We start from the raw sequence: 27,265 nt of genomic DNA, 5'->3' as shown, positions 1-27,265 counted from the left end.
TTATTATTAGTAAAGGGTATTTTAGAGATGGAGTGCATGTAAAATTGATTTATTAGTTAATATTTTCAGTGAATGATTATGAACTATTGTAATGTAATTTTCTAATCTAACGGTGATTAAAGGGTTTTTGAAAATATTTATTAGCTAATCGAGACTCTCTTTTAATGTATATAGTGAATAGTGATAGTGATAGTGATGTCAGCTTATTTAAAAAAAAAAAAAAAAAAACTCCGGATAAAAATCTGAGGTTACCTCTCACATTTGAAGATCCAATTGATGAACAAACATGTTGTTCACAACTACCAAACATAACAGAATTTAAACACCCAGTTTTTTTTTTTTTTTTTTACAAATAAAACTAATAGTCATAGCTGGACAACACAAATTGAACTGCCGATTTAAGCAATATGTTGTAATATAAGTGAGTCATGAAAAGGCAGGTAATTAGACAAATGTATACAACAATACCACGAAAGCAAATTAAAAAATTGTGTCAAAGAATACATGACCCCTAGAATGCCAAAAAGTTAAGCTCTTTTGAAAGCCTGACAATAAAACTTGATCATGAAAAGATATGAGGAGATTATAAGTTAAAAAGGAAAAGTAAGAAAGCAACAATATACTCGTTAACCTCTAAATACACCCACTGCATATGTTCAGGGTTATCTGGATCAATAGTTTTTTCACTATGCACCTGAAAGGGTTAGCTTAATAATGAATATAGAACAAAAAACATTAATGAAAAGGTTAAAGAACAAAAAATAATAATAATGAATTGCATTGTAGAGTACCTCATCCCATTTAATTAGGTGGGCATACTCTTAGCAATGAGCTGCGGTTCTTGGAGTGTCTGCTAGTGTACATAAAGGGAACTTTAAAGTTCACAGTCAAATGAAAATCTATAAAACCCAAAAGCATATTGATCTGGATTATGCTTTTGTTAAGGACAATTCAAATGATAACCTGTAGAACTGAAAATAAAGAAAAAAAACTCACCGGGAATCGTATGCGTTATTTCATCGAACACCTTGAGGGCACCTAAAAATCATTTCATAAGTAGTGTATAACTCAAGAAAACCCCATGGAATTTAGCACTTCACACATGTTAATACAAAAACTAAATAGAATACGCTAAAATATCTTCCATTTGATTGCATGATTACCTCGAAGAACTCTATTGAAGGTGGTTACATTCATCTTTGGAGAACCTACTATGTGTAATGTAGCAAAGTTTGGCCTGAATATTATAACACAATCATTAGACGTCATAAAGCAATTGATAATGAATATAGTTATAATCGCAAACGCATCATCACCACATCATAATATAATTACTCCATTAGATCAAGAACGTACCTGAAATGTTAACAAAGTAGCAGAATTGGTTGTTCCAATAACATACTATTAAACTTCTATACTATGAATACATAAAATATTAAAGTGATATAAGCATTACATTTGATCAAACAAAATTTATTCAATAGATGTTTAGAACGGGCTAATAAAATATCATCAACTTCAGGCTACAATTACAGATTATGCATTATTTATTGCTGTCAATACATATTATTCATAAAATTCAAATATATCAAAATACCATGATAAAATAAATAACAGGGATATTGAGTTACATATTACCATCAAGATGTCTAATGTCAAGGAATAGGTTCATCTTCCTTTGAATTTCATACGATAATGTGAAATGCTGATGAACAACCTTTCCTGAAACAAATTTATTATCCACTGAATCATTAACCTAACCTTAAACACGAATTGTGGAGTTTCACAATACCGCGTTGTACTGAAAAAAGAAGTTGATAATGTTTTCAAGAAAGTGGAAGTTGACAATGAATTTCAGAAATCTTTAGGCTTCGTGTACAGATTATAATAAATTTTATGTGTAAGAAAATTCAAAAAGACAACAATATCGACAAAACAATACAAACAATAATAATTTAAAACCAAATCAAAACACAAATTGATTCATCTATACGTTTGTCAATCAATTGAATATTAAGACACACATTTAATTACATACCTGCTTACCCAGATTCGCTGATTGAAATTCTGTAGAAGAGAGACGATGAGCTGTAGAAATACGGGATTAGTTATTTGGGTTATCAATCGTATTTGATTGATTCAGAATCAGATATTAACTGTGTTTTGCGGCTCTATCGACTGATTTATTAGGTTTGAAGCAGATCGATCAAATGGGTTTTAATCATTTGACGGGCTTAATGTACTGGACACGTGGCGTTCAGAGATAATTAGGGATAATTAAGCAAGATTAATTAGAAAATTCTGTGGGACAATGGGAGTAGGACACGTCGGATTTATGTTACTGATTTAGTGATATATATATAATATATAATATATAATATATAATATATATATATATATATATATATATATATATATATATATATATATATATATATACTAGCCTTTAAGAGCCCGTGCGTTGCACGGTGAGCCCTAATAAGACTAAGTATAAAATCAAAACGAACTTATCAACATTATCGAAGCCACATAAATATAAGACATCACACTTGATAATAAAACAAACTATGTTTTTCATTCAACCAAGAGACCACATATCACGTTTTTCATTCAACCATCAACTACGTTTGTCATCATGCGTGTTAATGACAGTTATGTGCATATTTAAAAAGAGACCACATAAATATGATAAATCTTACAAATAGGATCTTAGAGTATTTAATGGTTACCATCATCAAAGTTAATTGTCATCACCAACTTATCAAGAAACACTTCAATAGGCCAAAAAATAATGTTAATCCAATGACGTATTGTAATTAGAAGTGACATGGAAATGGGAGATTGACTTTATAGCACCAAGAGCAAAGAAGAGGCATGATAATCTGAAACAACAATATCAACCGTCGTAAGGGTGAAAAGGCTAGGTATTTTTCACGTGGTAAGGGTATTGATTCTGCGATAAATATTGATCGGGGTAAAACCAAGCGGGTGAGTCGAACGAATTCTTCAAAAAAGGACTGCTGTTTCTCGAAGTTACAAGATGGAAAACCTCATCGCGACTTATGAACTCAAAGAGGGCTGCCAAGATTGATCATCAGAAGAACGAGTTTCTTAAATCTACCAGCTCTTCGTGCGCTAAGCAACCTAATTCTGCAGTTTCCAGGAGATCAACATCAAACACAAGGCAGGTATCCAATTCGAATAATTCATCTTTTTCAATTTCCAATAGTGGTTTAAGAGACTTTGGTGATCAATTAGGTCTCAGGTGGGTGGAAAAAGCCACCCATTAAATCCCTGATCCTAATCTTCTCGTTATATTTATATGTTTTATGAAGTTCCTGTCATTAAATATTAGAGGGTTTCGAGTTGGTAAAGAATGTAAACTCGGTTGGCTTAAAAGTATTTGTCGTTCTGAAAAACCTAACTTTGTGATTCTACAAGAAACAAAACTTCACTCTGTCGATTTACAATGGATTTGTAGTTTGTGGGGGAACCATAATGTTAATTATATTCAAAAGGAAATGGTTGGCAAGTCGGGTGGGCAATTGATTATATGGGATAGTAATGATTTTATTGTTTCTGATTCGTTTGTTTCAATTTTTTTTATTGGTGTTCGAGGTGTATGGAAGAGTTCCGGAAAGCAATTTAATGTGATCAATGTTTATGGTCCACATGATGATCAAAGTAAACAACTCTTTTGGGATCAATTACAAAGAAAAATCTCAAATGAACCAAATGTTCCATGGGTGATTTGTGGGGATTTTAATGAAGTTAGATCCGAAGATGAAAGACTTAATTGCCATTTCATTGAAAATAGAGCTACTAGTTTTAATGATTTTATCAACGTTTCCAAGTTAATTGATATTCCGTTAGGGGGTAGATTGTTCACTCGTATTAGTGACGATGGCACCAAATTTAGCAAATTAGACCGCTTCTTAGTCAATGATAGTTTTAACAATTTATGGAGTTGTCTTTCGGTGGTTGCTCTAGATCGTGGTAAATCGGATCATTGTCCTATCATTCTTAAGGATGATATCAAAAATTTCGGGCCAAAACCTATTAAAGTTTTTGATGAATGGCTAGACATTGCAAATATCGATCATGTTATAAATGAAGCTTGGGCCGAAGATGGTGGGGGTGGAGCCCGTAAAGATTGTTGCTTACGAAACAAATTAAAAAAGACTAAACTCGCGCTAAAATCAAAAAGTTTTCAAAAGTTTGGTAATTTAGAGGGTGAAATTGAAATATTGAAATCCATTGCAAGTAACCTCGAACATAAAGCCGAATTGGGTCTCATAAATGATGATGAAAGAAAACAATGGCTAGATGCGAGAAAAGAATGGTTCCAAAAGGAGAAAATTAATGTTAACATGCTAAAACAAAAAGCTCGAGTTCTTTGGATTCTAGAAGGTGATGAGAATACTAAATATTTCCATTCGGTGATTAAAAGAGGATACAACAAAAATAATATCCGAGGGTTATCCATTAATGGGGTATGGTGTGAAGATCCAAGTGATATCAAAGAGGCGGCTTTTCAACATTTTAAGAGCCGTTTTGAAGAACAACAGGGTGTTAGACCTAGTCTTATTAACCTTACTTATCCCACTCTATCATTCGAGGAGGCATCGGGGCTTGAATCTCCCATTAGTGAGTCGGAAGTTTTTGAAGCAATACATGATTGTGGTAGTTCGAAAGCCCCCGGACCCGACGGTTTTAATCTTAGATTTTTTAAGAAGTTTTGGGATATTATTAAGGAAGATGTTCTTAATGCTATTACATGGTTTTGGGAAAAAGGTGAATTTTCGAAGGGATGTAATGCTTCTTTTGTTACCTTAATCCCTAAGAAAAGTGATCCTATTACCCTTAGTGATTACCGACCCATTAGTCTCATTGGTAGCTTTTATAAAATTGTAGCAAAGATTCTTTCTAATAGACTAAGAAAAGTTATACCAAAATTAATCGGGTCGGAACAAAGTGCCTTTCTAAAAGAAAGATATATCCTTGATGGTGTGTTGGTCGCCAATGAATCTATTGAATATTTGAAGAACCAAAAGAAAAAAGGACTTGTTTTTAAGGTTGATTTCGAGAAAGCATTTGATAGTCTTAATTGGGACTTTCTAATGGAGGTGATGACATGTATGGGATTTGGTAGTAAATGGTGTAAATGGATCCTTGCTTGTCTAAAATCGGCTAGCATATCTATTCTTATTAACGGATCTCCCACTCGTGAATTTTCCATTGGTAGAGGTGTAAGACAAGGTGATCCGTTATCCCCTTTCTTGTTCATTCTTGCAGGGGAAGGCCTCAACATCCTAACTAAAGCCGCGGTTGATCGAGGTTTATTCAAGGGGGTGGAGATAGGAAAAGATAAAGTCATGATATCACACCTACAGTATGCGGACGATACGATGTTTCTAGGTGATTGGTCAAGTTGTAATGCGCGTAATCTTATCAATATATTGAAGTGTTTTGAACTTGCTTCGGGTTTAAAGGTTAATTTTCATAAAAGTTGCCTTTACGGTGTTGGTGTTAGTGCGGGGGATGTGGAGAACTTAGCAAGGCGTATGGGTTGCAAAGCCGGCAAATTCCCCTTTATTTACCTTGGTTTACCAATTGGTGCTAAAATGAAGAAAATTAGTGATTGGTCCCCGGTTATTGAAAAGTTCAAAAAACGACTATCGGAATGGAAAATGAGAACGATGTCTTTTGGGGGTAGATTAGTTCTTCTTAAATCGGTGCTTAATAGTCTTCCGTTGTATTACTTCGCGCTTTTTCGTGCCCCGCCTTGTGTGCTTAAATTTCTTGAGAGTGTGAGACGTATTTTCTTTTAGGGCGGGGATTTTTCGGGCTCAAAAATTTCTTGGGTAAAATGGACCCATACATGTTTACCTTACGGGGCGGGGGGTCTTAACATTGGGTCATTAAAAGCCAAAAATCTTGCTCTTTTGGGCAAGTGGTGGTGGAGGTTCAAAAACGAATCCAATTGTCTTTGGACTAACATCATTCGAAGTATTTATGGAATTGACGGTGGCTTGAGGTCGGGAGATGGGCATGCCCGTCAATCGGCCTCGGGTATTTGGAAAAATATTATTTTTGCAGGAAATGCAATTGAAGATTGTCATGTTGCTTTCAAGAATTCTTTCAAAAAGTCAATCGGAGATGGCAAATCTACTTCATTTTGGAAGGATATTTGGTGCGGGGCAGTATATTTTAAGGACATGTTCCCGAGACTTTATATGCTCGATTCAAACAAGGAAGCTATGGTTAGTGATCGTGTTGCAATACGTACTGCTGTTGTTTCTTCATCAACAACACGCCTGAATTCTGCTGTTGCTGCTTCTGTTTTGGATCAGAATCAGGCAATTCTGAGTGCCGATGCTGCTGTTAATGTGCCTCAACATCTGGGCCGTGACCCTACTGCTTCTCATCGTTCTAGTCCAGCCTCAAATCATCAGAAAGTTGCTCAAATCCCATGTTTAGCCGCTGATCAGAATTTTTTGGTCTCTGCTGTTTCTACGTCTGTCCATTCAGGCTCGCTTCCATTTTGCTTTCCAACTTGGAATTGGATCCGGCCTCCCACAGGTAGAACACTTAATGAATTGATAGAAATCGAGAACCTTATCAAGTCTTTTCATTTTGATTTAAATGCTCGTGAAGTTTGGAAGTGGAATCTCACGTCTAATGGCATATTCACTGTCAAGAAATTAACGTCCTTGATTGATAGTCATATCCTTGGTAATACTCCCGGTATGAAAAAATCCTTGAAAAACAACCTTGTGCCTAAAAAGATAGAAATTTTCGTGTGGAGAACGTTGAAGAAAAGAATCCCTGTTCGGATAGAACTCGACAAAAGGGGCATTGACCTTCATAGTGTTCGATGCCCCGTTTGCGATGATGATCTTGAATCGGTCGAACACTCAATTGTTAATTGCAATTTCGCTTCGGATATATGGTCTCGGATGTTTAAATGGTGGAATTTAGGTCCGTGTTCCCTCTCAAATGTTGACATTCTTGAAGGTTCTTTGGTTCATTCATCTTCCGACCTTGGTAAAAAAATTTGGCAAAGTGTTGTTTGGGTGTGTGCATATTACATATGGAAAAATCGCAATATGAAAGTCTTTCGCAATGATTCGTGGTCCCCTTCGGTTTTAGTAAGCGAAATCCAAGTAAAAGCTTTCGAATGGATATCGGGTCGACTTAAGGGGGCATCCATCGATTGGCTAATGTGGCTTACAAGTCCTCAATCTTATCTTGTTTTGTAACCTTTGTTTTGTTTTTTTTAGGGTGGTGCTTATTTGCACAATTCATATAATCGTTTGCATTTTTGGGTTGGTCATTCGTTTGTGACCGGCGCCGTGCCTTGTTCATTCTTCGAGTTTTTATTTAATCATCTTGCTTTTCAAAAAAAAAAAAAAACAATAAGACAATGAGAGTTAAAAAAAAAAAATAATCACTTCCACTCATATGCCGAGACCACTTAATCATTACCAAAGGTGGCAATTTTGACCCATTTTCTCATAGAAGGATCAATTTGGGTTTCCTTTTATCTCTAACAGTTGATCAGCCAAAAGAGGACCATGCTGAAAGTTGGCTGAAGTCTATTTTATCTATAACGCTTTAAACAGTTATTCTAAGATTCATATAGCATTAATTTATATAATGAAAAATATTAATAATATGTATTGTTGGATCAAATTGCTTAAAACCTTAATTCATAAAATTCTGAAGCTTTACATTTTGCACCATAAACCTTTTTTGTGCAAACCCATTAACGTAACTCATTACCTATCCTTAAGGATAGTAGCAACAATGAAGGACCATTAATTGGTGGATTTGAGTACATGGGCCTTATCACAAGATGAGGTATCAAATAACTCAATATCATCTAAAACCCACCTGATATGCAATATCAAAAAAGGTAAGTCTTTTGGATCTAATTAAACTATAGTGTGTAAAGCATGAATCAAAAACTATGGTAACTGATATTTAATATCATATATACACAAATATATTTCCAAATCAATGTTACCTGTTGACAATACTGTTTGCAGAGTTATTGTCACTTTGATCTTTTCTTATACTGTCATTAGGCTTCGTCTCCTTATCGTCACTCTCCTGAACCACCTAAGTTACTGACGAAAAATAATTAGGATGAAATATACATTTTCAAAGTTGAAAAACATACAACAAAAATCGAGCCAGACAAATAATGACAATGAATGTACGCTATATCAGCACGAAGTTCTTCAAGCTACACAAAACAAAATTTGTTTTCATTTTCTTTGTACTAATTAATAGTTAAAATCACAATGCTTTATTGGTAGTGGTAGCAATTTTGGCCCATTTAAGGAATTTTTAAATTGGTTCTGTTTCCTTCAAATTGATCATAACAGTAGGGACAAATGGGTCGCTCAGGCATTCATACAACTTTCTAAGTCATTTTATTAAAAGGTTTAGACAATTAATGTCAAAATATTGTATTTGCAATCATTATTAACATGAAATATATATAAAACAAATCTAAAAAATGACAAAAAGGTGCTTAATGATACCCAGACATGTGTCGACCCGTACTGGGAAGCGACCCGTTTTGACACGTAGTATTACCTGTTCATCTCGTTCACCCATTAACTCTAATGCAGCTGAGTGCCTGACTTTTAGTGAGTCTAGCTCTGCCTTAATTCTAGGCAGAAGAGCAACTTCAGACCGTAGTTTTTCACACTGCAACAATAATACATGAGCTGTTATAAACAAAATAAGAAAATAAATAAATAAAAAAAAATATGGGTCAATCTGGGTGATGATTTACATACCTCCTCAGTCATTTTAACCAACTCCTCAGATAGAGAGTCGCGAATCGATTCCATGGATGCCTAAACAATTAACAAAGCGAAAAAAAAAAAATTGAGTTACACACAAGGATGAGGATCGAGGACCTAACTTCGACTCGTTTCCTAATATATGGGTCAATCTGGGTTATGATTTCATTAACGGGTCAAGCAGGTACAAAAAAATTAAAAAAATTAAAAAGAAACATGTCAAACTGGGACAATCCATTTTTCCTCAATAATTCTACCAGAAACTAATGAATTATTATTGAATTTTAAATACTTTCTAATTATATCTGATACACTAATTATCAAAAGGAAAGAACTTGGACAAAAAACGTGTTTCAGGTCACCCCGCCCATTTCGACCTACAAAAAAATGGGAATTCCATTATGACCTGAACCATGTTTAAATCATTAACCAACATTATTCTATCAGTTCTTCACGTCACTTTGTTCATAGTATAATTTTGCATTCCATCAGGAATCCTACATCCACCCACACCTAGATCCACTCAATCAAGCGAGTTAATCATATTAATTATCTTTCATTAACATATGAAGAACCAATGGTAACGAATATTGATGTATTAATATTTATCCTTAGTGTGACAAAAGTTGACCAAATGTGAACCGTGCAAATCCATGAAGTAGAAGAAGGGCTGATGTCTTTTAGATTCTAACAAATTTATTTTCGCCTGAAAAAGACAACACGGCTGAAACATCGTCGGTGCCAATGGCCTTATTCAATCAAATGTAGTAGAAGAAGGGCTCATTTGATTCCAAATTTTTAGTATAATTAGCAACTGAAAATCGTATTCGAAGACTAATATGTGATCTATCCCATTCCCCAACTCTTGTAGGTATTATATGAAAATAACCAATCAAAGAGAGTCAATAAAGAAAATCTATACGAATCATGGATATGCATTACATAACTTATTATTTCGGTTGAGTTCATTGCGAGTTTAATTGCTATTATTAGTTTAACATTAGACATGTTCTAACCCAAACCATTATGAGTTAATACGTACCCAGTATTTTCCCAGGGTCTGGGAACCTACATTTTTCAAAATAGATATCTAAAATCAATAACATGAAAACCAAAGACATGTTGATATCTATCGAAATATCATGCTTTCCCCATCACTGCATATTCCATTCACAGAAGAAAGGTAGCAGTTTAATAAACAAAAGTATCATGAGAACAAATTGAGGTTGTTGAACAAATTATAGTTAGTTTCAGAACATGTTGAGCAATAATTTGTTAATAACTTTTTTGCATATGACTGATGGTGATAATAGGAATATTTCTAAACCTAATGCACGAACTATACAAATCACCAAATATAGTATGAAACTGAATGATAAAGATCTTACAAATTAAGAACCACGACAACAGTTTATTCAACCCGACCTAATTAATCGAACAAAAAGAATAGGTATTACCTCCAAACTCAAGCTAGAATTTTTTAACAGCCTGCAAAAAAAATCGATAAACAAATAATACATTATTACACCACAAACATTACTTTCCTTTACAACAACAAATAAAAAAAGAGAACTTTAAAAAGGATGTAACATGAACAATAGTACTTACCCAACATATAATTATGAATATCGAACACTTTTTCTTGTTGTAAACGTAAAAAAAAAAAAAAAAACACAAAATCCCCAAAGTAGCATGAAATTACCAGAGAAAACGCAGCAAATAGAAAACGACGGGAATAAAATCTAGCGAAACTTACTTGATGAAATCCAATCGCAAAATTCAATTATTCCTACAATACAATTTCGACTCAATCAGTTGATCAGGACCTGCTGTAAAGTAATCATGAACAATCACACAACCCTAATCGTGAAAGAAAATCACATATTCAAAATAATATAAGTATACCGTAAAAGTTAATACATGAAATTGGATCGGGTTGAATGATTAGAAGAAAAGAAATTAGGGTACTGACAACGAAGAACCCTAATGCAGCGTAGGTATTGTTGATTTGGATAGCTGAAAGTCAATAATGGATTGTAGATTGGGCGATTTCGTAACTGATTTGTAGATAGAATGAAGAACCCTAGTTGATTGTGTTGTTGTTTTGGATCTCTGGAAGAAGATGAAGAGTACGGGTTCTGTGGAAAGTGTGATGACTCAGAAATTTCGACGATTCGCTGTATGATTAACATTTCCGACTTAATCGTTGTATGATTAACATTTCCGACACGATAAGCAAAGTCTGTAAAACTGAATCTCAAAATTTTTGAATTACTTTTATATATTTAAATACCTTTCGATTGTTTTCGACGATTCGCGAACAATTATATGTAAATAGATACATATATACTATAACATGAAAAGGTAACAATGTATTAATTGTTTGATACCGTACATTAAACTTATTGGTTTAAATATCTATTTGAATGTATATGATAAGTTGAAATATTTATTATTAAAATTTATTTATAAATAACTTCCAATGTGTATTTAAAAACTGATTTATGTATATTAAAAAGATATATACATATATATAATAAACGATAGTAACATTCGTTTATTGATTCAATTGATATTTAGATAAGTTAACTAAAGCGTTTAAGATGAACCAGTTAAACACTAATTTGCTACAGTGTTTTCAAATTGCCACATTACTCAAAATGCTACAGTGTTTCGAAAATCACTATTTGCTACAGTGAAATTGACTTTGCTACGGTGAATTACTACAGTAAAATTTGACTTTGCTACAGTAAAACACTATTTCAAAATGAAAATGTATATATTATATATATATTAACAAATAGCGAGACGATGATTTATAGAAGTAAATGACCAAAACATTTGAAAGTTTAAGTTATACTATGAGTGGTATAGTTTATGAATAATTTAAGGCTATATTTTGACACGAAACGTAAAATGCAAGTGTTCTAAAGGTACGAAAGGACATTCGAAAAACCGGAACCGGGACATAAGTCGAGTGATGACGTACGACTTATCGGAACAAAAATTACAAGTCAACTATGCACGTGAATTTAATATAATATATAATTAATTATATAAATTATATAAATTATATTTATATTAATTTAATATTATGTCGGCTGTGATGACCCGGAAATTTCTGACCAAATTTAAACTTAATCTTTGTATGATTAACATTTTCGACACGATAAGCAAAGTCTGTAAAACTGAATCTCAAAATTTTTGAACTACTTTCATATATTCAAATACCTTTCGGTTATTCTTGACGATTCGCGAACAATTATATGTATATAGATACATATATATATATATATATATATATATATATATATATATATATATATATATATATATATATATATACTATAACTTGAAAACGTAACAATGTATTAATTGTTTGATACTGTACATTAAACTTATTGGATTAAATATTTATTTGAATATATATGATAAGTTGGAATATTAATTATATGAATAACTTGCGACGTATATTTAAAACGTGTTTATGAATGTTGAAAATATATATTAACTTGGTCATAAAACGATTTGTTATTATATATATATTAACAAATAGCGAGACAACGATTTATAGAAGTAAACGACCAAAACACTCGAAAGTTTAAGATATACTTTGAATGATATAGTTTATTGATAATTTAAGACTATATTTTGACAAAGGTACGAGTCACAAAACGTAAATTGCGAGTTTTCTAAACGTACAAAAATGCGTTCGAGAAACCGGAACCGGGACATAAGTCGAGTGACAACGTACGAGTCATCGAAACGAAAATTACAAGTCAACTATGCACATGAATTTAATATAATATATAATTAATTATTTAAATTATATATATTATAAAATATTATGTCAACAAACAAGAAGTTAAAAATTTGTGAGCTGTCCCAGGGTGTCATGCGATCGCATGGCCTTGAAGCACAAATCCCATGCGATCGCATGGGGTACTTTTTCAGAAAAGGTTCTATAAATTCAAATGATTTCATTTCAATCACACACATATTTATTTATGTTACTTCCTCCGTATTTAAATTATTATTATTATTATTATTATTATTATTATTATTATTATTATTATTATTATTATTATTATTATTATTAAGATTAATATTATTATTAATCTTATTAATTATTAGTATTATTAATTATTAATTAGTAATATACATAAAATACTACGACGAGGTTATGAGCGTGTCACTTTCAAAAATGGGTTTTTGAGCGGGATAAAGTTAAAGAAATTATGAGTTATAGCTATGGAGGTTATGGGTAATGTTCATGGGTATTATTTACAAGTCAAACCTACTGTTATCATCTATGTTGTGTCTACATACTTTTCTGCAATATTGAATCACAATATTGATACGTAAGCATTTATATTTTATCTTTTATACATTAATTGTGTATCCATGTCTAGTGCTCGAGTATATATATTTATACATGTTTGTATGCTAAATTTCGTCGTTAAACAGTTTATAATGAATCACGAATTAAATACATATATTACTGGTAAAAGGTATATGATATACATGTTTTCGGAAAGCTGGCGAAAAATCAATAACTTTTCATTTAGACACCGAATAGTTTCGATGAACGGATTAAAAGATATGATCAACTGAATTATGATTGACGTTAATTGAAATTGCTTTTGAATCTGCAATTAAGATTTAAACAACTTGTTTACGAGATTGATAAAGTGAACTTTTAAATATTACCAACCGAGTAAATGACTCCTTATATAAGGTATGTCTCGTTTTGTTGAACTATTGTCAAAATTGACTTTTTGAAACGACTTTGGATAACTTTTGTATGTCGATCTCGAGCATTAGGATTATGATGCACTATGACCTGACCTAGCTTGATAGACATTTATTGACCAGTATATGTTCTCTAGGTTGAGATCTACGGTTATTTGGTAATCCGAGTTTCAGTCACATTTTGGTGAACGACTTTATATGCTGCTAAGGTGAGTTTCATTGATCCCTTTTTAATTGTTTTTGCAATATATATTTTTGGGCTGAGAATACATGCACTTTATTTTAAACGCAATGGATACAAGTACATACTAAATTCTACACTGAGTTTGAACCGAAAATCCCTTAGCTTTGGTAACTGTTAACTGCCAGTTATAAGAACTGGTGGGCGCGAGTAGTAGTATATGGATCCATAGGGCTTGATATCCCCGTCCGAGCTAGAGCACTAGCCTTTTAACGGACGTATGCTATTTGAGAAGCGTACACGTTGGTTTGTGTGTATTTATTAAGATGATTATACAAAGGGTACAAATTATATATACGTTAAGTTTAGTTACCAGGGTGCTCAATTTCGTAGAATATTTTGATAAACGTTTTTAGATGAAACAACTGAAATCTTGTGATCCACCTTTATGTACAGATTATGCAAAACATTAAAACTATGAACTCACCAACCTTTGTGTTGACACTTGTTAGCATGTTTATTCTCAGGTTCCCTAGAAGTCTTCCGCTGTTTGCTTACATGATATACAAGCTATGTGCATGAAGTCTTGCATGCTTTATTCAAGAAAACGTTGCATTCACAAAACCATCATCATATATCTATTTTGACTGCATTGTCAACGGAAGTATTATTGTAAACTATTATTTACGGTGATTGTCTATATGTAGAAATCATCAGATGTCGAAAACCTTGGAATTAAATATTCATTTATGGTATGCCTTTTCAAAAGAATGCAATGTTTACAGAACGTATCATATAGAGGTCAAATACCTCGCAATGAAATCAATGAATGATGTGTTCGTCCATATGGATTTGGAGCGATCGTCACAGTTGGTATCAGAGCGTTGGTCCTAGCGAACCAGGCTTGCATGAGTGTGTCTAACTGATAGTTGTTAGGATGCATTAGTAAGTCTGGACTTCGACCGTGTCTGCATGTCAAAAGTTTTGCTTATCATTTTTTGTAGGAAATTACCTGCTTATCATTCCTAGTCTAGACACGTTTTACTGCATTGATTGCATGAATAATGTATAGACAAAATTCATATCTTAGCGTATCTGTTACTGTAAACTTTTCCTGACATCTTCCGAAAATTTCTCCGTGATTTATGGAATTTGGTATTATATATACATATGTAAATTATGTATTGAAGAATACCAAACTAAATTTTATAATCTATTTCATATCAAAAATCATCCCTCTAATTATACAAGATGGATCATGTATCAAGTTCAAATTCCTTAAACTCCGACAGCTATTCCGATATGGATATTCACCTGAATTTCGAAGACAGTGTAACCGGAATGGATCAACCAATCAGCCATCACCTATTCTGGATGAATTGGGGATGGGTTCGTAGCCTGCTTAGTCATTGGAGACAAGAAGAAGGTGATCCCTTCCATCCACCACATTGCCCTCTTGACGAAGAACCTGAAGCACTTACCGGCGAACCTGTTCGAGACACCATTTTCTCTCTCATTTCCAGAGTGTCTCGTCACGATTATATATTATCTCAAATTCTAGATCTTATTCGTCCACTCGTCCGAACCGACAATCACCCCGGTGTAATAGAAGAAGTCAACGAGCTTCGCGCTCGGGTAGTGGCTTTGGAGAATGTGGTGCAAAGGTTACAAGCACCAGCAGCAGCACCGACTGCAATAGTACCACCATCAGCAACACCAACAGTACCATCACCACCACCAACAACAACATCCGCATCCCACATCTTAACATCACAATCTGTACCTCGAACATCAACGTCATACGCACCATAGATACCAAGGAATACCAACAACAACAAACGATGAAGTATTGATTCATAACTTCATCGAAGAAATATTCTGCAGAGAATATGTAGTTTCTAAAAGTTTTAGAGATTATATATTCTAGTCCTAGTCGAAAACCAGATGAGAATAATATTATGTTAACTCATTTAAATCATGATTACATCTAACGAAAATATATATGTAGGTGTATTTTCATAAAGAATGTAATTAAAAAAACTCTTTTGTACAAACTGTTAATGGTGAGAATATTTTAACGGGTAGGTAATACCCGAGAGATATATAAATTCACTATTAATATGTTACATTCTTCGATTCTGATTCAACAAATCATCAACTATACTCACTACTTTCACAACAATATATATTCTTTTATAAAAATCAAAACAACCATCCTCATCCAAATTTGATTACATATTTTGATTTTGACAAATCAAAATCCAAAGTCAAGATTTAATAAAAGACATCATTCTTAGATTCCTACATCTTTCGAAGCTATACTTTGACCTCAAAACTGTGCAAGATCCTTTAGCGTTGTTTTTACCGAAAATAACCTTGCAATCCCTTTTCAAAGTATCCAGTATTATCAACCATTCAACCAGTCAACGACAACCTTTCAGACTTGAAACTTTGGTATATACGTTTTTGTTACTGGGGAACCTTTTATGTTCCACCACATTAGCAGTAAATTTACCAACAAATTCATTGATCTTTGACCTTCTGAAAAATCCTTATACTCATTGAAACTGTATCATGTACTCATCCACATCTTGTAACAATAATTGCCATATCAACTACTGGGAATTAGCAATCAGTATTTCGAATATCGCAGCAATTCTACGTCAACAGTTATATATACATATAATGTCTATCTTCTAGACTTACATACTTCGAATGTGAAGTTTCTAAAAAAAACATCCCAAACTATGAACTAGTTCTCTGAAATTGGAACAATGCTGATGAAGCAGCAAAAACTGTAAACGACCTTAACAGTCAAAAGTTTAATGATAAAGAATAGTATGGTGGTAAAGCTGAGAAAAAGAGAAGGTTTGGAACTGGAAAACGGATTGAACAAAGTATGAAGGAGGCTGTGGATAAATCACAAAGACTGAACCTGCCTTCAAAGAATCCAATTGATTCAGTGTCTGCTGAAATCCTTAGTAAATACCTTTCTCTTTACTCTAAAACCTTTGCAGACAATATTCTTCATCATCATCATTATCTTAAATATTCTAAGATATCATCGTACCTTTCATTATAAATATCCTCGATAATTCTTGAGGTATCTTCATAACTATTCTTATCTGAAATCATTCATCTTTTCGCGCTATCTGTGTTACATCATAAAAGAAACTATTTTAGTTTCTAAATTCTGAAACCTTCAAGTTTAAAATATGAATGTTTTGAAGTAGTGTTGGGAACTGAAGCATGAATTAGTATAATATAATGACACTTGATCAACGTGATTATATTACAGTAAGTCATGCTAAGTTTCTAATGGAACGTGATAAAGGTTCACAGATCCCACCCTCATCATGAACCATGTTACATAACTCTTTCATTCTATTTAACCTCTAAACATATCAAGAAAATATTTTTCTTGATGATTCGGTTTTTTCGAGGTATTCTGGTAATTTGACAAGTCAGATTGTGCCATTACCGTTTCTTTCTTAGAATATTAATTATGTTCATTCCGAAATTCATACCTACGAATTCTGGACCATTATTCGCTTGACTTAAAGTCGAGAAGAGAAAACGAAAGCATGAAGCTCCGATATATAATGGAAAATATAAAGCCCGAAAACAACCCCGGAATTACAAACCGTGTATATCAATGCGTATAGCAATATAAAGACACGGGAGAATGAAAAACAATATAACCCCAAGGTAATAGTAGAAGAAAATAACCTCCTCTGGTGGCAGATGAAAAAGAAGAATGAATGATATGATAGCCAAGAAAATATCAAGAATCAGAACTGGATGAAGCATTTTCATAAATCTTTTGTAAGTATGAAATAAGGAAGAAGATTATAGGAGTGGTGAAAATAAATGAAACGGAAAAGGTCAATTTATAGCAAAATATCAGACATAGCAATCGAGGCAGATTACGCATTTAATCAAAGGAAATCCTAATTTCTTTAAATTCCGAAGAATCAAATCTTATTTAAATTATGAAGATTTTCTATTCCTTAAATTCCGAAAATCAATCGTTACTACGTCAAGAGATAAGACGAATCTCTATTCTCCATTTCACTCTATTACGATAACTTCCCTTATACGCTTCGAGTAATTGGATTTTTTTTATCTATATTATTCAACGGTGATAAAAATTCTATTTATCAACACATAATTGTCATGAAAACATTTTTATTGTTAGCCATGACGACCTCACTCAAATTTCGGGACGAAATTTCTTTAACGGGTAGGTACTGTGATGACCCGGAAATTTCTGACCAAATTTAAACTTAATCTTTGTATGATTAACATTTTTGACACGATAAGCAAAGTCTGTAAAACTGAATCTCAAAATTTTTGAACTACTTTCATATATTCAAATACCTTTCGGTTATTCTTGACGATTCGCGAACAATTATATGTATATAGATACATATATATATACTATAACTTGAAAACGTAACAATGTATTAATTGTTTGATACTGTACATTAAACTTATTGGATTAAATATTTATTTGAATATATATGATAAGTTGGAATATTAATTATATGAATAACTTGCGACGTATATTTAAAACGTGTTTATGAATGTTGAAAATATATATTAACTTGGTCATAAAACGATTTGTTATTATATATATATTAACAAATAGCGAGACAACGATTTATAGAAGTAAACGACCAAAACACTCGAAAGTTTAAGATATACTTTGAATGATATAGTTTATTGATAATTTAAGACTATATTTTGACAAAGGTACGAGTCACAAAACGTAAATTGCGAGTTTTCTAAGCGTACAAAAATGCATTCGAGAAACCGGAACCGGGACATAAGTCGAGTGACAACGTACCAGTCATCGAAACGAAAATTACAAGTCAACTATGCACATGAATTTAATATAATATATAATTAATTATTTAAATTATATATATTATAAAATATTATGTTGACAAACAAGAAGTTAAAAATTTGTGAGCTGTCCCAGGGTGCCATGCGATCGCATGGCCTTGAAGCACAAATCCCATGCGATCGCATGGGGTACTTTTTCAGAAAAGGTTCTATAAATTCAAACGATTTCATTTCAATCACACATATTTATTTATGTTACTTCCTCCGTATTTAAATTATTATTATTATTATTATTATTATTATTATTATTATTATTATTATTATTATTATTATTATTATTATTATTATTATTATTATTATTATTATTAAGATTAATATTATTATTAATCTTATTAATTATTAGTATTATTAATTATTAATTAGTAATATACATAAAATACTACGACGAGGTTATGAGCGTGTCACTTTCAAAAATGGGTTTTTGAGCGGGATAAAGTTAAGGAAATTATGGGTTATAACTATGGAGGTTATGGGTAATGTTCATGGGTATTATTTACAAGTCAAACCTACTGTTATCATCTATGTTGTGTCTACGTACTTTTCTGCAATATTGAATCACAATATTGATACGTAAGCATTTTTATATTTTATCCTTTATACATTAATTGTGTATCCATGTCTAGTGCTCGAGTATATTTATTTATACATGTTTGTATGCTAAATTTCGTCGTTAAACAGTTTATAATGAATCACGAATTAAATACATATATTACTGGTAAAAGGTATATGATATACATGTTTTCGGAAAGCTGGCGAAAAATCAATAACTTTTCATTTAGACACCGAATAGTTTCGATGAACAGATTAAAAGATATGATCAACTGAATTATGATTGACGTTAATTGAAATTGCTTTTGAATCTGCAATTAAGATTTAAACAACTTGTTTACGAGATTGATAAAGTGAACTTTTAAATATTACCAACCGAGTAAATGACTCCTTATATAAGGTATGTCTCGTTTTGTTGAACTATTGTCAAAATTGACTTTTTGAAACGACTTTGGATAACTTTTGTATGTCGATCTCGAGCATTAGGATTATGATACACTATGACCTGACCTAGCTTGATAGACATTTATTGACCAGCATATGTTCTCTAGGTTGAGATCTACGGTTATTTGGTAATCCGAGTTTCAGTCACATTTTGGTGAACGACTTTATATGCTGCTAAGGTGAGTTTCATTGATCCCTTTTTAATTGCTTTTGCAATATATATTTTTGGGCTGAGAATACATGCACTTTATTTTAAACGCAATGGATACAAGTACATACTAAATTCTACACTGAGTTTGAACCGAAAATCCCTTAGCTTTGGTAACTGTTAACTGCCAGTTATAAGAACTGGTGGGCGCGAGTAGTAGTATATGGATCCATAGGGCTTGATATCCCCGTCCGAGCTAGAGCACTAGCCTTTTAACGGACGTATGCTATTTGAGAAGCGTACACGTTGGTTTGCGTGTATTTATTAAGATGATTATACAAAGGGTACAAATTATATATACATTAAGTTTAGTTACCAGGGTGCTCAATTTCGTAGAATATTTTGATAAACATTTCTGGATGAAACAACTGAAATCTTGTGATCCACCTTTATGTACAGATTATGCAAAACATTAAAACTATGAACTCACCAACCTTTGTGTTGACACTTGTTAGCATGTTTATTCTCAGGTTCCCTAGAAGTCTTCCGCTGTTTGCTTACATGATATACAAGCTATGTGCATGGAGTCTTGCATGCTTTATTCAAGAAAACGTTGCATTCACAAAACCATCATCATGTATCTATTTTGACTGCATTGTCAACGGAAGTATTATTGTAAACTATTATTTACGGTGATTGTCTATATGTAGAAATCATCAGATGTCGAAAACCTTGGAATTAAATATTCATTTATGGTATGCCTTTTCAAAAGAATGCAATGTTTACAAAACATATCATATAGAGGTCAAATACCTCGCAATGAAATCAATGAATGACGTGTTCGTCCATATAGATTTGGAGCGATCGTCACAGTTGGTATCAGAGCGTTGGTCCTAGCGAACCAGGCTTGCATGAGTGTGTCTAACTGATAGTTGTTAGGATGCATTAGTAAGTCTGGACTTCGACCGTGTCTGCATGTCAAAAGTTTTGCTTATCATTTTTTGTCGGAAATTACCTGCTTATCATTCCTAGTCTAGACACGTTTTACTGCATTGATTGCATGAATAGTGTATAGAAAAAATTCATATCTTAGCGTATCTGTTACTGTAAACTTTTCCTGACATCTTCCGAAAATTTCTCCGTGATTTATGGAATTTGGTGTTATATATACATATGTAAATTATGTATTGAAGAATACCTAACTAAATTCTATAATCTATTTCATATCAAAAATCATCCCTCTAATTATACAAGATGGATCATGTATCAAGTTCAAATTCCTTAAACTCCGACAGCTATTCCGATATGGATATTCACCTGAATTTCGAAGACAGTGTAATCGGAATGGATCAACCAATCAGCCATCACCTATTCTGGATGAATTGGGGATGGGTTCGTAGCCTGCTTAGTCATTGGAGACAAGAAGAAGGTGATCCCTTCCATCCACCACATTGCCCTCTTGGCGAAGAACCTGAAGCACTTACCGGCGAACCTGTTCGAGACACCATTTTCTCTCTCATTTCCAGAGTGTCTCGTCACGATTATATATTATCTCAAATTCTAGATCTTATTCGTCCACTCGTCCAAACCGACAATCACCCCGATGTAATAGAAGAAGTCAACGAGCTTCGCGCTCGGGTAGTGGCTTTGGAGAATGTGGTGCAAAGGTTACAAGCACCAGCAGCAGCACCGACAGCAACAGTACCACCATCAGCAACACCAACAGTACCATCACCACCACCAACAACAACATCCGCATCCCACACTGTCATAACCCGTCCTTAACCATAAGAACGCGTTAGATAACGTATGATTTCATTGCGAGGTATTGACCTCTATATGAGACATTTTTAAAAGAAAAACTGCATATATTATACATTACAAACCACAACCATTATTTTTGTTACAAGCTTAAGACAATAAAAAGAAGATTAACGTTTAGCGATAATCTTCGACTTACAAACTTTACAAATGATGACAACAACACGGTTTCTAGCATATTTTACAATACAACATCTCGGATATGCAGTTTTATTTTTGACACAAACATGCGTACGCAAGATCCTGGTTAGATCCAACATGATGCAGCGGAAACTTCTAATTATCACCTGAGAATAAACATGTTTAAAACGTCAACATAAAGTTGGTGAGATATAGGTTTAGTGCCGGCAGCAATATATATATAGACCACAAGATTTCATATATAAACAGTTTAATAAAAATATTCTAAGTGGTTGAGCACTTGGTAACCATACTTAACATTTAATCACGTCGCATATTCCCTTTATTATGAAATCTTACTACACCGTACCAAATGTAGTCACGAAACGAAGTACTGTGCAACCGTTGAATACTGGTCGTCCAGTCCGGTTGGGGTTGTCAGGCCCGATAGATCTATCAACAGGATTCGCGTTTACAATACCGCTGTAAATATTAGTTACCAAGCTACAGGGAAGTATGCCAGTGGTACAACTCAACGTAGAATATATTTTTCAGTTACTTGTGTCCATAATGTAAGACATAAAATACATGTATTCTCATCCCGAAATATTTAGAGTTTAAAAGTGGGACTATATACTCACTCTTGTCTTGATGATATATATAATTTGACTCGGTCTTCCGGTTGATATCACGAACCTATCCATATATAATATATCAATATGTTTTCATTTTAAAACAAACGTTATATATATATACTTGTTATACTTTTAATACTTAGAATAATTCCTTAGTCCGTAGTTAGCATTTCTTTGTTAGTAACTCAATTTTAATGGTTCATTTTTAGATGTTTAATATACCCGCAATGAAATAAACCAAACCCCCAACGAAATAAATAAAACCCCAACGTATATGAATTGGTCGAGATTAATCTTGACCCACGGTACCGGTGTTGTCAAATGACGTATTGCGTACATAAAGTACCGGTGTTATCAAATGACGTGTTGCGTACAAACATGGGATCTTATGATTAATCTTCTCGTGTTGCTTACGGGTGATCCTGAACCATATGAAATTGAATTATGAGTACATATATATAAAATATCATGTTATCTTATAAAGATGTGATTTTATGTAAATTTTTCCAATGAATCCCGAAGTCAATTAAGTCTTGGATAACCAATTTTGTTTCGGTCATAGTTTCTTCGTTACAAGTCCGTTTTCGTTGATTCAAATTGCCATCTTCTTGGATCGAGTTCTTCTTTAAGACTATGAACTGTAAATACCTTGGTTTGTATTCAAAATCATACGGCATAGGTGAAAGTTTAGTGAAACATATGAAGTTAAACATTTTTGTTACAACAAAATCATTTAATGACCATTTTTCCAAAAATACTTATACTTTGAAAAACCAAGTTTTACCTTGTTAAATTAACATATAAATAAGTTATGTTACATGTCTTGAAGTATTTTAAAAGTTAAGTTAGAAGGATCTATTTAGTTTGCAAACAAGTTTGAAAACATTCAAACTATGTTCTTGTTGTTAAACTTTTGTACCACAAAATAAGATAGCTATATATATATGAATTGAATAAGGTTATGAACATAGATTCTACCTCAAGTTCCTTGGATAAGTTTGCTGTAAAAGAGGAGTAAGAAAGAGTGTGTGTTTTTGATAAGAAAATGGTAGTAAAAATGGATCAAAATGAGCATGTATATATACACCAAAAAAACGTGTATCATGGTGTATATGGACAAAATTTTCAAGTTATAATTTTATGTATCTAGTCCTAATTGCTTCCAAATTCAATTACCTAGCCCTCATGGCATGAACAATGGCTGGTTAGGTGGTGATTTTGATGTGTATTTACTATTAGTAAATACGTATAGGAGCTGGGTATGATACGGTACATATACCGTAGATATACGTATAGAAATTTTGTGAAAAATGGAATGAGGATTCAAATATAGCTATCTTTTGTGAATACACTTATATGGTTTTATGTATTTAAGTCTTTAAAAGTGATTAAATACATTACTTATACAATATATGTATAACATTATAAGTCTTAAGTATTTATGTCAAATAACGTTACGTATAGTTATCGTTTTGAAAACTTAAGTTAGTAGTTTCAAAATATACTTGTAACTTATTGTTATTAATACAAAATGAGATATTAAAACCTTCTTTAATCATGTTAAATATGTATATATACATATATATACACAAACGTATAATTATCATATATTGTATAGTTCGTGATATCATCGGTCAAACTAGACGGTCAAACGTTGTGTAAAACTCTTTTCGGAAACATAAGTCTCAACAATTTGGATTGCTTATCAAGTTGGTAATGTTTAATTTATGTAAATATCAATCTTATAAGTATAGAACGATCGAAAAAGTGCGGGTCGTTACATTACCTCCCCGTTAAATAAATTTCGTCCCGAAATTTTAAAATTGTACCTATTTTGCGTTATCGAGAAACAAGTGTGGATACTTTTGTTTCATTTGATCCTCTCGTTCCCACGTAAACTCGGGACCTCTTCTAGCATTCCAACGAACCTTAACAATCGGTATATTGCTCTGTTTGAGCTGTTTAACTTCACGGTCCATGATTTCGATTGGTTCTTCGACGAATTGTAGTTTCTCGTCGACATGGATTTCTTCAAGAGGAATGGTGAGGTCTTCCTTTGCAAGACACTTCTTCAGGTTTGAGACGTGAAAGGTATTATGTACTCCAGCGAGTTGTTGCGGTAACTCGAGCCGATAAGCTACCGGTCCAATGCGTTCGTTGATCTTAAACGGGCCTACGTACCTTGGGTTCAGTTTACCCCTTTTTCCAAAACGTATCACACCTTTCCAAGGTGACACCTTTAGCATAACCATGTCCCCAATCTGAAACTCTAATGGTTTCCTTCGGACATCGGCGTAGCTCTTTTGGCGACTTCGGGCTGTTTTCAATCTCTCCTTGATTTGTACTATCTTCTCAGTCGTTTCGTGTATGATCTCGGGACCAGTTAATTGTCGATCTCCTACTTCATTCCAACAGATAGGAGATCTACACTTCCTTCCATACAATGCTTCGAATGGTGCAGCTTTAATGCTTGCATGATAACTATTATTATACGAAAATTCTGCTAACGGTAGATACTTATCCCATCCGTTTCCAAAATCGATCACACATGCCCTGAGCATGTCTTCAAGAGTCTGAATTGTTCTTTCACTCTGCCCGTCCGTTTGCGGATGATATGCGGTACTCATATCCAAACGAGTTCCTAGTGCCTCCTGTAGTGATTGCCAGAACTTTGAGGTAAATCTACTATCACGATCAGATATAATGGAAATAGGTATTCCATGCCTTGAAACTATTTCCTTTATATATAATCGTAATAATTTCTCCATTCTATCTGTTTCCTTTATAGGCAAGAAATGTGCAGATTTGGTAAGACGATCAACAATTACCCAAATGGTGTCGTATCCCCAGGCAGTCTTTGGTAACTTCGTGATGAAATCCATGGTAATACCGTCCCATTTCCATTCTGGAATTTCTGGTTGTTGAAGTAACCCTGACGGCTTCTGGTGTTCTGCTTTGACTTTGGAACAAGTTAAACATTCCCCAACATATGTTGCAACGTCTGTCTTCAAATTAGGCCACCAATAATGCGTCTTAAGATCTTGGTACATCTTTCCAACTCCAGGATGTATCGAATATCTTGTCTTATGTGCCTCGTTCAATATCAACTTCCTTAATCCACCCAACTTCGGTACCCAAATACGATTTGCAAAATATCGAATTCCATCTTCCCGCATAACGAGTTGCTTCTCATACTTCTTCATTATTTCATTTCCTATATTTTCTTTAGTAAGTGCTTCTCGTTGAACTTCTTTGATTTGTGAGTTGAGATTCATGCGAATTTTTATGTTCATCGCTCGTACTCGAATTGGTTCTCGTTCCTTTCTGCTTAAAGCATCGGCCACCACGTTCGCCTTCCCAGGATGATAACGAATTTCACAATCATAGTCGTTTATTAACTCGACCCACCTACGTTGTCTCATGTTCAGTTGTTTCTGATCAAAAATATGTTGAAGGCTTTTATGATCAGTAAACACAGTGCATTTAACCCCATACAAGTAGTGTCTCCATATCTTCAATGCAAACACGACTGCTCCCAGTTCTAGATCATGCGTCGTATAATTCCGCTCGTGAATCTTCAATTGTCGGGATGCGTATGCAATAACTTTCTTTCGTTGCATAAGAACGCAACCAAAACCTTGTCGCGAAGCGTCACAATATATTTCAAAATCATCGTTCCCTTCAGGTAACGATAAAATAGGCGCCGTAGTTAACTTCTTCTTCAGTAATTGAAATGCGTTCTCCTGCTCCGAGGTCCATTCGTATTTCTTCCCTTTTTGCGTTAATGCTGTCAACGGCTTAGCTATTAGGGAAAAATCTTGAATAAACCTTCTATAATAACCGGCTAAACCCAAAAATTGGCGTATCTGCATTGGTGTTTTAGGAGTCTCCCATTTTTCAATGGCTTCAATTTTTGCTGGATCAACCTGAATTCCTTTGCTACTAACAACGTGGCCAAGAAATTGCACTTCTTTCAACCAAAAAGCACACTTAGAAAATTTAGCATATAGCTGTTCTTTTCTTAACAACTCCAATATCAACCTTAAATGCTCTTCATGCTCTTGCTCACTCTTGGAATAGATAAGAATATCATCAATGAAAACGATAACAAACTTATCTAAATACGGACTACTAACTCGATTCATGAGGTCCATGAATACAGCTGGCGCATTTGTCAATCCAAACGGCATGACCAAAAATTCGTAATGACCATAACGTGTCCGAAAAGCAGTTTTCGGAATGTCCTCTTCTTTGACGCGTAGTTGATGATAGCCCGATCTTAAGTCGATTTTCGAATACACACATGATCCTTGCAATTGATCAAATAAGTCATCAATTCTCGGTAGTGGATACCGATTCTTGATAGTTAACTTATTTAATTCACGATAATCTATACACATCCTGAAAGATCCATCTTTCTTCTTAACAAACAAAATTGGAGCTCCCCACGGTGAAGTACTCGGTCGTATGAATCCACGGTCCAGTAATTCTTTTAACTGACTTTGAAGTTCTTTTAACTCGGACGGTGCAAGTCTATATGGAGCACGAGCCACTGGTGCAGCTCCTGGTACTAAATCTATTTGAAATTCTACCGATCTAAATGGAGGTAATCCCGGCAATTCTTCCGGAAAAACTTCAGGAAAATCTCTTGCCACAGGCACGTCGTTGATGCACTTTTCTTTCTTTTCGACTTTATTAACATGTGCTAAAATAGCGTAACATCCCTTTTCTAAACACTTCTTGGCTTTCAAACAGCTAATGAGTTTTAGCTTTGAATTACCCTTCTCTCCATAAATCATCACCGGTATTTTATCCTTACCAGGAATACGAATTGCCTTCTTAGCACAAACAACTTCCGCTCCTATTTTGGACATCCAGTCCATGCCGA

General features: G+C 33.6%; 1 protein-coding gene and 1 long non-coding RNA gene across 5 annotated transcripts; both read right to left on the bottom strand.

Moving 5' to 3' along the window:
• Positions 1 to 258: 258 nt before the first annotated feature.
• Positions 259 to 1,309, bottom strand: LOC139858010 (uncharacterized). The gene is made up of 4 exons (XR_011762777.1): positions 1,164 to 1,309; positions 997 to 1,038; positions 792 to 850; positions 259 to 694 (listed from the first exon to the last, which is right to left on the bottom strand). It is a non-coding gene; the product is annotated as an uncharacterized lncRNA (long non-coding RNA).
• A 1,268-nt stretch (positions 1,310 to 2,577) lies between these two features.
• On the bottom strand, positions 2,578 to 10,961 carry LOC139857984 (uncharacterized). 4 transcript variants are annotated; one of them, XM_071846844.1, is made up of 7 exons: positions 10,725 to 10,961; positions 10,428 to 10,608; positions 10,277 to 10,307; positions 8,814 to 8,873; positions 8,608 to 8,721; positions 8,030 to 8,124; positions 2,578 to 2,882 (listed from the first exon to the last, which is right to left on the bottom strand). In XM_071846844.1, the coding sequence occupies exons 4-7, from the start codon at positions 8,865 to 8,867 to the stop codon at positions 2,795 to 2,797; spliced, it is 351 nt and encodes a 116-aa protein (XP_071702945.1). In that variant the 5' UTR covers positions 8,868 to 8,873; positions 10,277 to 10,307; positions 10,428 to 10,608; positions 10,725 to 10,961; the 3' UTR covers positions 2,578 to 2,794. The 4 variants fall into 4 exon arrangements, with proteins under 4 accessions (XP_071702945.1, XP_071702961.1, XP_071702953.1 ...); XM_071846860.1 differs by having other exon boundaries at positions 10,428 to 10,645; positions 10,740 to 10,961; XM_071846852.1 differs by having other exon boundaries at positions 10,740 to 10,961.
• Positions 10,962 to 27,265: the final 16,304 nt, after the last annotated feature.

This window comes from Rutidosis leptorrhynchoides, chromosome 1, assembly GCF_046630445.1.
Source record: "Rutidosis leptorrhynchoides isolate AG116_Rl617_1_P2 chromosome 1, CSIRO_AGI_Rlap_v1, whole genome shotgun sequence".
NCBI lineage: Eukaryota > Viridiplantae > Streptophyta > Magnoliopsida > Asterales > Asteraceae > Rutidosis > Rutidosis leptorrhynchoides.
This window is presented reverse-complemented; position numbering and strand designations above follow the sequence as displayed.

What these genes read in the sequence shown, in the direction of transcription:
- LOC139857984 (XM_071846837.1), bottom strand. Translation starts at nt 10,339, where the DNA reads ATGTATTATTTGTTTATCGATTTTTTTTGCAGGCTGTTAAAAAATTCT. An exon ending in ATTCTAGCTTGAGTTTGGAG is followed by an intron (nt 8,874 to 10,276) that starts GTAATACCTATT and finishes TTAATTGTTTAG; the next exon opens with GCATCCATGGAATCGATTCG. An exon ending in TGGTTAAAATGACTGAGGAG is followed by an intron (nt 8,722 to 8,813) that starts GTATGTAAATCA and finishes TTATTGTTGCAG; the next exon opens with TGTGAAAAACTACGGTCTGA.